This window comes from Cololabis saira, chromosome 11, assembly GCF_033807715.1.
Source record: "Cololabis saira isolate AMF1-May2022 chromosome 11, fColSai1.1, whole genome shotgun sequence".
Taxonomy (NCBI): domain Eukaryota; kingdom Metazoa; phylum Chordata; class Actinopteri; order Beloniformes; family Belonidae; genus Cololabis; species Cololabis saira.
In genome coordinates, this window is record NC_084597.1 from 13,327,027 (window position 1) to 13,344,114 (window position 17,088).

Sequence of the window (17,088 nt, forward strand, 5' to 3'; positions counted from 1 at the left end):
AAACTGTGTAGCTTGCCAGAAGGAGCTTGTCATCTGTACAGCTGCTATTTTGGTCATGTCAAACTCCTGACATGCTCCAACACATAAGAGGTGTTATTGTAACACACCTCTAAACTTTATCCTCAAATCAAAGTGCTCTTGTGTTTATACATCACTTCTTCAATTTTTACTCCAGTGTTCAGATATTTGCTCTCCAGCAGCCTAATGGACATTAACCCCAAGAAAAATGATGATGAATGCTCAGATCAATGAGAAATAGTGCAGAAAAAGAAAGAGGTCAGATGGATATTCATTATAACTCAAATACTGCCCACTGTAATACCAGATAGAGAAGAATGTTTGGCCCAAATATGGCCCATATCTGCTGTTGTAATAGACTTGAGGTGAATCTGGTTGCCTGAACTTGATCGCACATCCGGCAGATATAATCCAATTCTTTATTTTCTTTGGTCATTTGGGCCACGTCTGGCTTTCACAACACTGACTTGTGGAAAACACCATCAAGTGCTCTTTAACATGTTCTTTCCAACCAGGTGAATAACTGGACTGAAAACTAAGGGCCAAATCCACAAAAGGATTGCGCGGCTTTTGCGGCCGCTAAACCGGTGCAAATGAGACAAAAAGAGAGCGTCTAATTCACAAAGCACCCGCAAAGGGCGAATTGCAACACAAACTGCGCTGCCAAGCAAATAGTGGCATTGTGCGCCTGTGCCATTTGCATGCATGTAAATTAGGTAATATTCATACATTCGGCGCAAAATTGCCCCCTTTCTATGCAAATAAGCCTCATTGCAAAAACCGACTAATTCACAAAGGCCAGGGCTATTTGCCACACGCAAAAATAGTGGAGCAAATACCGTCTTTCAGAAGCGTGTATTAAACTGCGCGCAAACTCCTCACTCCCCATCTCTCTGTTTCTCTCTCTCTTCAATATCATTCAAGCCTGTGTGATACTCAATGATATTAAGGGTGAAATCTATAGTCAGACATGACTGTACACAGTCAGATCAAGTGGGGTTGTGGACTTATCTCGGATTTAAAAATAAAAATAACAGGAGCTCAGGATTCATCCATAAAAGGGCTGCTTTATTACAAACAATTCCACCATATAAACATATAAATCTAGAATGTGTGTGTTTAACAGCTTAATAATGTCATCACATATCACAACATATATCAGACTTATAATAAAATAGCGCTGATCGTGTCCCTGTGAAGCTCAGCTACAGTCAGGACTCTCAGTTGCTGCTGCAGATGCAGCAGCTGGACGGGTGGGCTGCCACCCGTCCCTTGAAATACGTAATTGTTACGTAATTGGGAATTAGAATTCATATAAAACAGTTTATTCCGTATTTCACAATCGTCCCATGCACGTCAGTCACATACGCACACACTAGTTAAGCCTAATTATGCCTAAATAATGGTCCGCGTTAAATCGACGCACTGTACGGTGCGCCAGCCGCGTAACCTACGCCGTAGGCTCTGCGTCGATTTAACGCGGAACCATAAATCAGCCTTGAACAGCACTGAGGGAGGAGGGAGGAGAGGGAACAGGGCTCTTCGCACAGTGTCTTGAGGGTTTACAGGCTGAGCCTACCGTTAGTTCTTAAACTGTAAAAAAAAAAAAAAAACGGGGGGAGAGAGACAAAAGCATGAGTTTGAAAAGTGGGGGGGGCATGTCCCCCCTGTTCCCAGTGGAAATTGCGCCCTTGCGCCTCACGGCGTTTTATTTTCACTCGCTTTATTTTTTATTTCTGCAGTTTTCATTATGGACCAATCTGTGTGCTGAAATATGGAGAACACTGGAAACAGCTCCGCTCACTTACTGAGACAAGTGTGAATTGCACTCAGCTCCAAAACTTTATGGGCGTGTTTGCGCCGGTATATCATTAGAGCAAAATCTTTTGTGAATAGGACCTTAAAGCGGGGCAAATTGCGGGCGCAAATGCAGCGCAATTCACAGCGCTATTTGCGGGCGCAATCTGTTCTTTGTGGATTTGGCCCTAAGTGTCTAAGTTACCAATAATAAGACTTGAGGCCTAGCTTACCACTTCACTTGTTCTTGTATTCAGCGGATCGGAAAAGTTTGAGGAAAAATACAAACAACCCTATTGTTTTAAATATGATTGACATTTGTTTTGTTACTTGTAAATATTTGAACATCAATCCGTCCTGGTCACGTTTCAGTCCTATCTGAGGTAATGCCAATTTCAAACCAGAGAGTAGCGACCCAGGATTTCGAACATGGGCTGAAAAGGGATTAAGGGCAGTGCAAGATATGTACAGAAAAGATGACGTATTTATGTCCTTTTCAGAAATATCAACCAAATATAACATCCCAAAAACGCATTTCTTTAAATACCTTCAAATTAGAAATTTTATATCATCATCTCAAAACTATTCGATAGACATACCTATTACTTCCTCACTAGAAACTGCAACTATAGGACATTACTATGATAAAGGTTTAATTTCATCCCTGTATGATTTGCTCGTATCCGGGTCCGATGAATCTTCAAAACATAAGCTGCGATTGTGGATGGAAGACATAGGAGATGTAATATCACTGCAAGACTGGAAAGGGGCATGTATGAAAGCTCAGAAACAAACAATTAATAGCAACCTGAAACTTATTCAGTATAAATGGCTGATGCGTACATACATAACCCCAGTCAAACTGCACAAATTTAATGATAACATCCTTGATACATGTATTAAGTGCAATGAAGCAAGAGGAACGTTGTACCACTTCATATGGGAATGTGTGAAAGTGAAATCCTTCTGGCAGGATATTATTAATATGATTGATCAGATATTAGGCAAAAAGTTACCAATGGATCCAAGGTTTTTTATTCTGGGTATATACCCAACTACGCCACAATTACAAATTAAAAAATCTAGACTTGTAGATATGTGTATATTACAAGCTCAAACGCATCATTTCCCTTAATTGGAAAAATGTTGATGGACCAAGAATTGGAAGGTGGATTAAAGAGATAGCATCAAACATGACAATGGAAAAGATAACTTATATTATTAGACGGAAGCAACATGTCTTTGATGACATCTCAGCTCCTTTTATATGTTTTTTAAGACATGATACTGATGTTGGGAACTTACTTCAGCAGGAGGAGGCTTAGAGGGAGTAGAATATCCATGTGGGGTGATATAATGGCCTGAAAATGTTCTTGAAATACATCAATGTCATAATTGATTTCAGTATTTGTATGCATGTATTTGTATGTATGTCTGTATTCACACGGGCATGCGTATACTGTATATCACATCCAGGGTTCTATTGCTATCAGCTGTACTTATTTAATGGATATCTATTTTTACGTGTTCCTTAATCAATACTATATCTATTAATGTTTTTCCCTCTTTTGATGTATTTTGTTTTTTTTATTATTATTATTCTAACCCATTTTTCTTATACCAACTTGGGGACGAGGGGATGGGAGGGAGAACGGGGAGAAAAGGTTTGCTTTGTTGCCTGTAACAGTGACTGATGTTTGACTTGTTGGAAACTGCAAACAAAAATCTAATAAATACATTAAGGAAAAAAAAAATAAGACTTGAGAGATGATCCAGATTTCAGTAGTTTTAACAGTTAAACAGGTGCATGAAAAAGAGTCAGAACAAACATCAGACGGCCTGATGCAGAATGACCATGAAACAAAGGAGCATCTGATGTTGAAGCGTAGAGGATGATACATTCTAGTAGACAAAACATTGGTGTTCCCACCGCTAATCTCTGTTTGGGTAATGTAGGAGAAATGTAATTTTAAACTTTTGGAAAGCTTAACAAAATAAAAGCCTATTGGTTGACAGTTTATTGAGAAATCACACAAGATTGTGCTTGCAAAGGCCTTCTAATATACAAGATGTCATAAATGCATTGACAACTGGAAAAACTAAAAAGTTGCCTGAAGCTTTTGTCAACAAAATATTCAGTAGAAGACTGACATCCTACACTTATTGCCCCAACCAAATTTCATGGAACCTCAAAGCAAGGCTTAATATTGCTCATTTGGACGCAATAAACACAGATGCAGTTATGTGCCACAAGCTACATGATGCACCTCAGTTCCTTCACAGCCTCTGAAATATTATTAACAAAAGGAAAGCATGATTTCCCAAACAATAAATGGATAAATACTGTTATTAGAACATTTCACTTTATGAATGAACATGAAAGGACTCCAGGCTCCACAGATATTGCAAAGTGGAAAGAAGTGGTTCATCTATTGTGAGCTCAGTGCTATAAAAGCCTTAATATTCTCAGTGTGTTTAACTGTCACTGCAGCCCGGAGCTCTCCAGCTTTGCTTAAGCTGGTGAAGAGCTGCAGTGGTGGCATTTTCAGGCTCTACAATAAGAAGCAGGAAGTGAGCAGCAAAGCAACCTTGGACGACACCTGAACTAAAGCCGCACACATCCAGAAGCAGAAGCTTGAATTCAGAGCGGTTGGCATATTTAGTCTGCCACCTCCAGTACTCGAGTTGTAAAAGAAAAATCAGGGGGGATGGTGGATTTTTATTGGGACAGATAATTTGTGCTGATTACAAATAATATAGTATATTACAAATAATAGCACTGACCAAAACACCTGCAGAAATACTGCAGGAATGACATAGCAGCAGTTAAATGCAGCCTTCTGTAAGCTTTAAATATCCACTGGGCTTACATCAAATACATCAAAACACAACAATAAAAACAGTTTTTTGAACTTATCAATATGCCTCTGTCCTTCACAGGATAAGTAAAATGGATCACTGCAAAAACTCAAAATCTTAACAAGAATATTTGTCTTATTTCTAGTTAAAATGTCTCATTTTATTAAAAGAAATCTAATTACACTTAAAACAAGACTCATCACTGGAAAAAACAACAATTTTCACCTGTTTCAAGTAGATTTTCAATTAAAATAAGTAGAAAAATCTGCCAGTGGAACAAGATTTTTTTTTGCTTGTAATAAGAAGATAAATCTTGTCCCACTGGCAGATTTTCCTACTTATTTCAAGTGAAAATTTACTTGAAACAGGTGAAAATGGTCAAATAAGTTATTTTTCTGGTGTTATTTTTCTGGTGATGACTCTAAATGTTGAAATAGCAGTAAAACCACATTCATTGATGAAATGACATAAGGGATTGAAAGGAGGGATGGCAGTTTTACAGGGGGGATGATTTGGACCGTTTTTATTTCAGGGGGAATGCCATCCCCCCTCATCCCCCCTCATCCCCCCTCAACTCGAGTACTGGCCACCTCCACTCTGCCTCGACACTGAAAAGCATGACATGAATTATTTAAATGTTTCCGTATATACACGCTGCAGCCTTGTGTTTGCTCTCAGAGAGAAGAACTGAGCCGTTTTTTGAGAGGACTACAGCCACAAAGCTGCGCATCAACAAGCACTAGGGTTTAATTAAAAAGCTGTCGTGCCCGACAGTCTGTTGCAGAGCATCAATACTAACACAATGGAGACTTGTGGATTCACCCACTTTCCCAGCAATACACGCATGAACTGGAGAGAGGACAGAGTGTAAAACTAAACCTGTTACCCCACCTAACAGCGTAGCTACTGGTCGCCACTTTGCGCACCAGAAAGCCGGTTTGTATATCAGGGGTTTGCTCGTGGATGCATAAAATACTGCAGGGACACGACAGACAGAGCCGCGGCGGAGAGCTGTGGATTCAACAGATGAGCATTTACAAGCATGCACAAAGTGTGTGAGCAGAATGTAGGGTTTTTTTTTTACCGCTGATTGAAAGTCAAAAGTTTGTTAGAGGCTGGATCCACACTGTTCATGTCCCCATGCGGTGTCGGTCCTGCGGACGAGGCGGAATGGCAAAAAAAACGGCTCTCCTCGCTCTCCTAGAGGCGCAGGGACATCACTGTCTGCGTCGCCAGCTGAACTGACTGCAGCTGATCTCACTCCGGCTGCTGGTCCGACTCTCGCTGGCCCTTCTGATAGCGCCAAAGTGTGGAGCCGCTGCGTAATGATGATGCGGTACGGCTCTCCAAAGGAGCTGTGTGTTTATTGCTCTCTTTCTTTTTCTCTCTCACTCTCTTTGTGCGCTTTTGCACGCACACACACGCACACGCACATACACACACCCACAGGTCCATGTATCTTCAACTTCAATGGTGCATTTAATGTCACCACATTTTCACTCTCCCCTATTCTTTTTTTTTTTTTTTTTTTTTTTGCTGGAGGCAATGCACAACCAAAAGCTCAATTGGAATAAGCTTCTTTCTTCCTCTTTTCTCTCTTATAAGTAGCTGCTGGTACTCCGCCAATTACGCAGAGGTTTTGTCAGGGTTTTAGGGCTGCAGAGTGATGTCAGGATGCAGGATTGAGGCTAAGATTATTTCTCTAACAAGGGTTTTATTCATTTCCTACCTTAAAATTGAAGTCCTGATTAGTTGTCAACATGACCTCATGGCTCTATTCATCTAAAATCTCCAGCTGCTTCTTCTGCAAACTGTAGGTCACGGTCACTGTTGGCTTGTACTCAACATGTAATGAAGTAATAATTTACAATGCAACTGTAATGCAATTGCACACTACTTTAAATCTAACATACTATATCTATATTGGTATAATTACTAAGGTTGTCTTCCTTCCCCTATCTGATTAATGCAATTATTATTACATATAATCTGTCACTCATCTCTAAATTCAAGATTACAAGTAATTTAAAGGTTGGCTACCTTATACTTCATCCATGAGTGATAACAATATTTGCCTAATAATCTGCAGAACTGGCAATTATCCTTGGGATTTGGTTCCAGAGCCAAATCAAAGAATACATGCTTGATAGCTTTCAAATGAATTTTCCAAACTTGGCAAACAAGGGGGCATTTCTAACTGATCCATAAAGGATCTCTTTCTTATGAGACATCACATAAGAAAGTACTCACTGTGATCAGCTGATCGCAGTGGGTATGACCATTAGGCAAATACACCCTTAAGTGTACAATAACTTTATCTCATCGTGTCTTTATTTATGAGTGATTAAAAAAAATATTTAGGACAATATTAAGTATCTCCACGAATCAGGGTCTTGGGGATCCACCTTTCGCAGAGATTACATGGTGATGTTGTTTCCTATGTTTCTTGTGAGTCTTTTTGGGATTTTTAGAGGACTTTTGTTGCATTCTTGTTCACCACGTTGCTTCAGTTCATTGAGGTTTTGGGGATTCACTTATGCGAGGCTCTCTTAAGGTCCTTCCACAGGATTTTTATCGGGTTGAGGTCTGGACTTTATTCTTTTGAATGGATGAAAATATCCATTCTGATGTAGATGTAGTGCTTCAGATTACGGTCCTGCTGCATCCAAGCTTTAGCTGTCACATGGGGGGCCAAGCATTTCTCTCGAGAATACCCCAAGGTGTCCAGGTCCTAGTGCTGCAAAACAACCCTAAATCATCAGCCTACCACCGCCGTGCTTCACACTGGGTATGATGTGTTTCTGCGAATTATTTTTTTTTTTTAGGAAACATGCTGCTAGGAACTAAGGCCACACATCTCCACTTTGCCCTGAGGTTGTTCCTCACATGGTTGGTTCAGAATCCAGTTGTGTGAATGTCAGTCAGTCAGTCGGTCGGTCGGTCGGTCGGTCGGTCGGTCGGCCATTCTTCCATGTTCTTCAAATGGCAACCCTTCCAAACAAACCACACTTGTTAAGTCCTTCTCTAAATGGCTGGTAATGGGAATCAGAAGATGGCGTGCATAGGCATGGGGCGATATACGATATTATCGTATATCGCGATAAAAAACGGCCGTGATAACGTTATCGTGGGGTACTGTAATTATCGCCAAATTTTTTTTTTTTTTTTTTTGGTCACACAAGGCTACCAGCCAGGTAGAAGCCAGTGTTATTTTTTTCATGTATTTTATTAATATTATTTATTATTATTATTTATTTAATATTTTTTCAGAGAGTAGTACAATCCGTGTGCTTTTGACTACTGTGGCACTTTATTTTCACTCAATCTTTGTGTTGGCCATGCAGCTTTTGTTTTGTATACTACAGAGCAGTGCCTTTATTTTATTATTTTTCCAGAGAGCCGTACTAAGTAGCAGGCAGCCAGCCACTGTTAAAGTTTCAGAGAGTAATACAATCAGTGTGCATTTGGCTCTACTTTGTCACTTTATTTCTATTTGTCACTTATTTCTTTCGACTCTCAGGGAAGTATTTTCTTACAAAAAAAGAAAGTTCAAATAAGTACCGGTACCGGTACTGTAAGTGTCACTGTGTTGAGAATGATTTGAGAATAAATGTTCTGAAGGAACCAGTGGATCCACGGTTAGTGTTTTTCCTTGCATTTTAAGAATTTTATAAGCGACTCGCTAATATCGTGATAATATCGTAATCGTGATATTTTTGTCCACTAATATCGTGATATGAAATTTTCATATCGTCCCATGCCTAGGCGTGCATAAGGAAAGCAAAACTGAGCGATTAAAGGAAGGACTAAAAATGAAAAGTAGAGCGATATGTGCCATAAGAGGCGTCAAGATGGGTTAATTCCTCATCCTGCAGACTTCCTCTTTGTTATGTAAAGATACTTACAGAAATACACAAATACAGCAGGTGAAATGTGAGCTGAAGAAAATCTGATACCGTCACAATAGCACAGCCACAACTTCATGCGCCCATACACACACACACACATGAAACACAACATGAAAGAGTGCAGGAATGACAGCACTCAGCTGCTCATTAAAGTTTAATCTGCAGAAACCCCCTCTGTGGCCCGACCGACCACAGGAAAGCACCTGAAGCCATGAACATGCAAGACAAGAAATTCTTTTCCCCTATGAAAGTAGCTGCTTTTAAAAATAGCACAAGCTGAAATACAGCTGTTATCTGCAACGGCCCCAACACTGAACAAAGTGACACCTTTTCAAAGGACGCCAGAGGAAATAAAAGCTTTTGTTTGAGCCACATCCGCATCAAGTTACAGGCAACCAACCCGAGACACCTGAACACCCCGGACTCTAATTAGAGTCTAGAGGTGGATAACTCACACGCACAAAAAAACCAACAATCATGCATCTTATATAAACATAACGTCATCACACACCCTCCTGCCATGACATGATGGCACTCGGTCAGACGCTGCCTTTGTTACCATTTCATAAGGGTATCTGTTGTCAAGGAAGTGGAAACCGGGAAGATTTCCTCTACAAGGATCTAGCTGGCAGAGGGGCTATCGTCCTGTGCATATCACAGCTGCCATGGACAGAAATAATGGCTTTAGTGAGACATCAACCTGTTTCTGATGACAAATATAATCCCGATTTCCCTCAAAAACACACAAAATACTGTGTGTTTTGTGTCATTGCCTTGAAGGATGACACCTGCAGCAACCTAAAGCTACAGTGCCAGCAGCTTTCTTTGCACTGTTCCTCAGAGTGTCGACGTAATCCTTACTCTTTGTCATCAAGGTTTCCCGTGTTCCCTGAACTAGCAAAACAGCCTCTCAGCTCTGGGCTCCCGCCACAACGTTTCACTGTGGGAAGTGTGTCTCTTGATTGAGCAATCAAAAGCAGTGTGCATGTACGAAACAACTCCAGTTTGGTCTTGTCAGACCAAGAGACTGCTGTGTGAGCAACCAGATGATGACCAACAAAAAGTTTTTTTTAAATGCACCATGAATGCCAAACGTCTTTTGTTTTGCACGTTGTAACATGCAGATGTGAAATATCACTAAAGTGAAGAAGATGCTATGAGAAATCAGTGTGAGAGAAAGGGTTGTGATGTTACATGGCCTCCCAAGAGAATCAAGTCTGATCCCCATCCACTTTTCTCCAAGACATTTTCACTTTTCTACATCACTTGTGGGTGGAATCAGGAATTAAGGAAGAAAAAAAAACCTTAACTCCAGTTAATAAATAGATGGTTACAGGTTGAGAACTAGTGAAGCCGATTAGTAAAAAAAAGTGAAAATTGCCTTTTCTAGGTGAGATATTCAGTAAAAGGCAACTCAGCTAAATTTGTTCGTAAATGGCAATCTTTCGTAGATTATTTTAACTCATTGAAGACTCTACCCACCGACTGATCCCTCCCCCTTACCTTAATTTTCTTTTCATTTCTTTCATTTATTTATTTGTTTTGATTATTGTTATTTATGCTGCATTTTATGTTTTATTTATTATTTCAATTTAATGGGATATTAGTGATGGGCATTTGCATTTACCACTGCATTTGTTTTTGTATGCCGCATTTGGTCATCCATTACTCTCCTCCATTGTTCATTTGTTGCTCATCTGTTTATTTTTTATTTAACTCTACAGAGACTCTGTTCTTAGTTCTGTGTTTAAAAAAAAAAAAAAGGGACAATGTATAATGCATAATTCATATTTTTGATTATTTGTGTCCATGTTGTCATTGTATGTTGTTTTTTTTCTAAAAAGATCAATAAAAAAAATAAATAAATAAAAAAAAAAAAATTGCCTTTTCTGCGTCTTTAAATGCCCTGTGATAGACAGGCGACCCGAAGGTTTACCCCTGCCTCTCGCCTGTCATGAGCTGGGATAGGCTCAGGCAGACCCCTGTGACCCTGCACAGGATTGAACAGGTATAGAAAATGGATGGAAGGGTGGATGTTTCTTAAAATCAAACCCAGAAAGTATGCTCTGTCCTTCAAATTCATCCCATAACTGTATTTTTGTCATTTATAAAAAATGTGGAAATCCCACAAATGAGCCCACATCTGCAGTTGCTGGGCAGAATTTAGCCCCTGCAGAGCTTATAGGGAAACCCTAGTAGTCTGAAATAAAGACAAAAAGTAATAGAATTAGCTGCTGTAAGATGTAAATCTACCTAATAAAGGGAACGTTTGTGTTTTTGTTCTACTTTTGACAGTATTATGAGTTTATGCCATAAATTGACGTTCTTCAACACAAATGTGGTTTGTTTACCTGTCGGCGAGGGTGTGTGATGCCTTTTTTAAAAACGTTTTGTCAGAGCTAAAACCATAAACTGTATAAAACAATGGACAAAGCATATATATATATATATATATATATATATATATATATATATATATATATAAAAACTTAAGACTTCTACACAGTAATCTATAATCTCTCGTTTTCTTTGTTTTATAGAACCACATAATATTTTTTTGTTTTTATAGAAAGAGAATCATTCTTATAAAAAAAAAAAGAATAAAATGTAAAATAATACAAATTATGACTTAAGATGACCATTTGGTGCATTATTGTTTAATTCCCTATGAAAAGTGACCCATCCAGCTGTTAAATAACCAATATCCTTCTTCCTTTGTGCCTATTAGAGGTGCCGGCATTGATTAGGGGGTCCAAAGTAACCTCTAACTCTCCTTACATGTGTGTGAGTGGAGATGGCGGAGCTGGACTATCCCAGGCTCTCTGGTCCCCCAGACAAAGACCGCTTCAAAAGGTGGAGATTTATTGTAGATGTAGGCATTATCGTGTGGGCTTTACAGTCCATGTGTCCGTGCCAGAGAGGTTGCGGTGCACAAGTGCACAGCAACTGAAGCTGCATGGAGTTGCGTGACGTACATCAGGAGCTCCTGGCTCAGTAGTGTGAATCTGTCTGACCCGCGAAGCTACTAAGCTCTCTCTCTTTGGACAGCTGCCACTCTGGCTCCACAGTCTCACAGAGGAAATCAATACACCTCTCTTTCCCATGCTTACGATATCCAAAACCCATCTTACATGGTGCATCAGACAACAAGCATTTGCCAACTTTAAAGGAGTAAAGCCTGCTAATATGATCTAGAGGGAGTGTATGAAAATGAGATCAAATTAGGACACTGCACGCACTTTTATGCAAAGTGGATGATAAGCTACTACAAGCCCCAACACAGTGGGGTTTTTATCAGCCACTTGTGTTGTGATGTAACATGCAAATCACAGACCTACCATGAGGTCATTTTTTTTTTTAAATATGTCGTTATTGTTTGAGACTTGCAGGAGGCAGCAGGAATACCACATACATTTTTAGAAGAGGTATTTTCTCATCATCTATCTATAAATAATCTCTTACTTTCTGTATACACTGAAATTTGTTCTGTTCTGGCCAAGAATACAAATCTAAGACAAGATTATGCATCATGAATATGTATTGTATGCCTTGATTAACCAGGATATCTCAAGTATAGCCATTCATTGTTAAAGAAAAAAACAACAATATCCAGAGTTCCAGTTTTTACCTCTTTCTCTATAAAGCTGCTTTCACATAGAACGCGGTTTGCGCCGCGCACACCGCCGGGTGGGCGCAGACTCGAGTGGGCGCAGAGCAAGGCGCAGAGTAAGGCGCACATGCACGCATCGCGCACATTTGTTGCAAATTGCTTGGCGACCAAAAAAAGTTTTTCCGGTCTGGTGCCCTTTTCCCACTCATTTGGACGTACAGTAGCTACAGCTCGGTTTGAAAAATGTGTCCCTGCTTCAAAGAAAAGCCCTGGCTTTAGTTCTTCTTCTTCTGAGGAAGAGGGGACGAGCAGCAGCAGCAGCAAGGAGGTCTGGGTCCATGAAATCCTCATGAAGACAGGATTTGGGGGAATACAGGCTCGTACCACTTTTAAACACACCTGGTATGCCCAAATTCTGGGAGATTTCGCTCCACTTTTGTCACTTTTTATTGAGGTCACGAACGATAGGCCTGCAGTCTCGCTTCCCACAGCTCCTCACAGACTCACAGCCAAGATCATTCTTTCCTCGATCTTGATCGTCTCTGATCTACAACCTGCAAGTTTTTCCATCCTCCACCACCTTTTCTGCTATTGGATGCGCCGAGATGTCGTCACAGCGCAGCACGGTGAAATTAAAAAATGGCCACTCTTGTTCGGCGGCAGCACAAACACAATGAATGGGAAAGCCGGCGGAGGCCGCCGCTTTGCGCATTCTATGTGAAAGGGGCTTAAAAAGGTTGTTTTAATCAACCACAGTGATTGAAACAACTGTGACAGCTTATTTATTTTTATCTCAATCAAGTACTTTTCTTTTCATTATTCAAAGGCTCTGAGGGGCAAAGCCCAACAGCACTGAAGACAACGAACACATACACACTGAACAACTTGTGTTTTCTGATTCATGGTTGAGGTTTGTGAAGCTTTGTTGAATTGATTATAAAATTAATATTTATGAAGTGATCAGGATGATCAGTTGCTTAAAGCAGCTCCAATGAGTTTTGTTAATGTCACGATATCAGTTTCAGCGTCATTTGAAAGGAGTATTCCATCACTTTCAGGAGGTGTCATATAGCTCCCATGATCTTCCATCTCTACTATCAGCCTGTAAGACCAAGCCAAAGTCACTTCCCAGTAGGCATGGGGCGATATACGATATTATCGTATATCGCGATAAAAAACGGCCGCGATAACGTTATCGTGGGGTACTGTAATTATCGCCAATTTTTTTTTTTGGTCACACAAAAAACCAGCCACCAGCCCGGTAGAAGCCAGTGTTATTTTTTTCATGTATTTTATTAATATTATTTATTATTATTATTTATTTAATATTTTTTCAGAGAGTAGTACAATCCGTGTGCATTTGACTACTGTGGCACTTTATTTTCACTCAATCTTTGTGTTGGCCACGCAGCTTTTGTTTTGTATACTACAGAGCAGTGCCTTTATTTTATTATTTTTCCAGAGAGCCGTACTAAGTAGCAGGCAGCCAGCCACTGTTAAAGTTTCAGAGAGTAATACAATCAGTGTGCATTTGGCTCTACTTTGTCACTTTATTTCTATTTGTCACTTATTTCTTTCGACTCTCAGGGAAGTATTTTCTTACAAAAAAAGAAAGTTCAAATAATTACCGGTACTATAGTTTACACTTTGTAATGCATAACATTTACAGTACACTATTTGTTCTCTACCTCAAGTGTCACTGTGTTGAGAATGATTTGAGAATAAATGTTCTGAAGGAACCAGTGGATCCACGGTTAGTGTTTTTCCTTGCATTTTAAGAATTTTATAAGCGACGCGCTAATATCGTGATAATATCGTAATCGTGATATTTTTGTCCACTAATATCGTGATATGAAATTTTTATATCGTCCCATGCCTACTTCCCAGATAGCAAAAGATGTTAATTCTATGTTGAATTAGGGTCAAAAAGGTTGACTTTTGGTTAAGGTTGATGATGGATGGTGGATCAACCATCAAACAATCATCCAATTCTAACCAATTAACCAATGTTGAACAGATGTAATTGAATCAATTTTGCTTTGTGGTTGAACTATCAATGATGCTTTGTGGTTGAATACCAATCTAATCAATGATCAACATATGCGTTTTGTCGTCAGCAAGGCTTCAACATTGCTTCAACATGGATTCAATATTTCTGCCTAACCATATTTCAACGTTGATTCACTCATACTTTGCTGTCAGGGTTTGGACTCCTGTTCCAGTTGTTCGCTGAAAACTGTTCTAGATGTAAAACTAACATCCACAAGTATCATTACAGAGCAGGAGAAATGCTGGACGTGAACAAAATGGATTTAGTAACAGACTCTAAGACTGGAAACTGTTTTTAAACTGTTTTTGATTCTTTGATTTATTAGTTAGCCACATTCATGCTTTTTTTATGAAGAACTGCATCAAAGTTGTTGTTGTTTAAAAAAAACCATTATTTTTATACTGATAATTTACAGCAAGCAGTCAGCTCTTGTCCTGTCATGGTTGCCCAGTTACACATACATAAGAAAACACACGCACGCACACACGCACGCACGGACACACACACACACACACACACACACACACACACACACACACACACACACGGACATGAGGGTCATTTAGATTCAGTCCTTGGCCTGTTTGTTTCCGCTGCTTCTCAAATGCCAGCAAGTCACCATGTGGCCTCTGTGAAATGTCACTACGTCAGGTTGCAGCGGTTGATAATGGCGATCTCATTAAATGTGATCTGGTGAATTAACCTTTTGTCTACAAACGATCAGGCGGTCTCTGGACGCCACTCTGACCCGCTCCCTCTGGCTCCATGTGCATTCACACAGATTTATTTACATGAGTCTGAGTGGAGCGGGAAGGCTGGAGGGGTAAGAAAATGTAAAAAGAAGAAGAAACAAATCCACTGATTCAGAACATAAAGACACAGAGTGGGCTTGTTGTCTGCATCTGAAATAAACCCTCCTCTGATCCCACCTGCTCTCCATATAAATGTCACTGCTTCTTGGTGCACATACTCCTCCCAGTGGAAGCCTGTGACCTGTGCAACATCTACGACGCTTTCTGAAGCAGTTGCAGATGAATTTGCTCTCACTGGCTCCATAATCTTGAATGAAATAAACCCTCAGATTCTAACCACAACTGACAAGAATCGGTCATTTAATTATTTATTCTTGCAACCTCTATCGATCCGCCCCGCCAGTCTTTTTACAGAAACAGTCTGCCCTCTAGTGGTAATTTTTCATTATCACAGATGAGATGAAAAGCCAAAATAAAGGAGGAAAAAAAATTCTGAAGGGATGTTTGTCTTCAGCAATAATACTCGTTTAAATTAAATCATGATTTAATGGCATAAAGGAACATGCTGAGGGAAAGGTGCTGCTGCAGCCCAAAGGTCGACGCAAAGTACGTTGAGCCCAGGCTGAAATTATGTTGATGCTAAAGTTTGGACAAACATATGCAGCCTCAGCGGTGACTGGAACGCTTTGGGGGATTTTTACATAAGGGTTGCCTCTATTTAAGTTTTTAAATTCACCTCTATTGTGTTTCTACACAAGTTCCTCCCTGTTTCCTGGTTTAATCTTAGTCCAGTTTCTCAGCTTTTATATCTCATTATATCTCTGTTCTTCACTTTGTTAGTTGCCACTTTACAAAGTTTATCTATCATAAACTTGGCCCATTGGTGTCTCCTTCTTCAACTTCTTCCTAGTTCTTGCAGGCAATGATACTGTTTAATCTCTCATCAGTGTTTCCATTTCCAGGGCTTCTGTGATGAGAGATTACAGGGAAAACCCCCATATTGTGCTAATTTCAAGCCATTTTATTTAAATTTGTGGTACTTCTAGCATTAGCTTGACCAGAGAATACCCATTACGATTCACAGCCCCCAGTACAAAATGTACCAAACCAATTACACTGGGCCTGGGCTTTATGCAGGACCCATACAGGGGCATCCAAGAGCCACTTTTCAAAACAACCAAGATGGTTAAAACTATGTGCAGCTGTAAAAATCCTCCTATTCACATTCACATGTATTTTTAACATTGAGCTGCTTCCAAACCAGTCAGCAGAAGAAAAAAAACAATCATTTTATTTGAAATATGCTGTTTGATCAAAGCAGAAGAAGTTCTGTGCTTCAAAATTATTTCATTTTTGGGCAACGGGTGCCGCTCTTTGTACAAATTAGCGTCAGTTTATCTTGAGAATCTGCAGCAATCGATGTAAAAGAGTATTTTTCTCAGCTTAAATGGACGCATGACCAGTCATACAGGAGTACACATAAATGCACCTTTGAGAAGTGATGAACTGACTTAACCTTGTACTGCAACTCTGTCCCACCCAAAGAGTCATCCTCGCATATTCAGGTATTTTAATTCAACGCTTCCCCTGCGATAGCATGTTCTCGTGAACCAAATGAGGAACTGAAGTGGGTTTTATGTTGCAATTGACACTGGAAACACCCTTTCAGCAAGCTGAGCCAGCAACAACCAGGCTCAATGCCAAAAAAGGGAGAAATACTGTAAATATCCCTAAGAAACAAGACTGTGTTTGTACAGCAAGGCGACTGGCTCAGAGCCGGTTAAGCTTTTACCTTCGCACATTTTTATAAAATCTTCAAAGCTGGCATTACCATGCTATCATGTTCACGATAATGGTTCGACATGCAGATCAGGTGTAATGTTCACAGTCTCGCTTTTGTGTGGTTACATACCTGCTACACCCATTATAGTGCTGTAGATCAAAAGTTTGACATGTTTTTATATCTTTCTTTGAGGGTAACACTTAATGGACACTCAAGGAGCTCAGGTTGTTGTAATTCATTTGGTTGCAAAATCAAATGGAGCAATGGAAAAAGTCTTGTGATACCGTTGTACAATGAAGTTATATACCCTA

At 39.8% G+C, this 17,088-nt stretch overlaps 1 protein-coding gene across 5 annotated transcripts in view; it reads right to left on the reverse strand.

Moving 5' to 3' along the window:
• The window catches only part of garnl3 (GTPase activating Rap/RanGAP domain like 3), a 144,182-nt gene that overhangs the window by 109,510 nt on the left and 17,584 nt on the right, over window positions 1–17,088 (reverse strand). The window contains exon 1 of one of the 5 annotated variants that reach the window (XM_061733778.1): window positions 5,759–6,005. The exons of the other annotated variants lie outside the window; for them this stretch is intronic. Within the exon in view, the coding sequence (XP_061589762.1) occupies window positions 5,759–5,808 (50 nt within the window). The 5' untranslated portion in view covers window positions 5,809–6,005. Of the gene's footprint in view, window positions 1–5,758; window positions 6,006–17,088 lie in introns of those variants that run through there. 5 annotated transcript variants of the gene reach the window in all.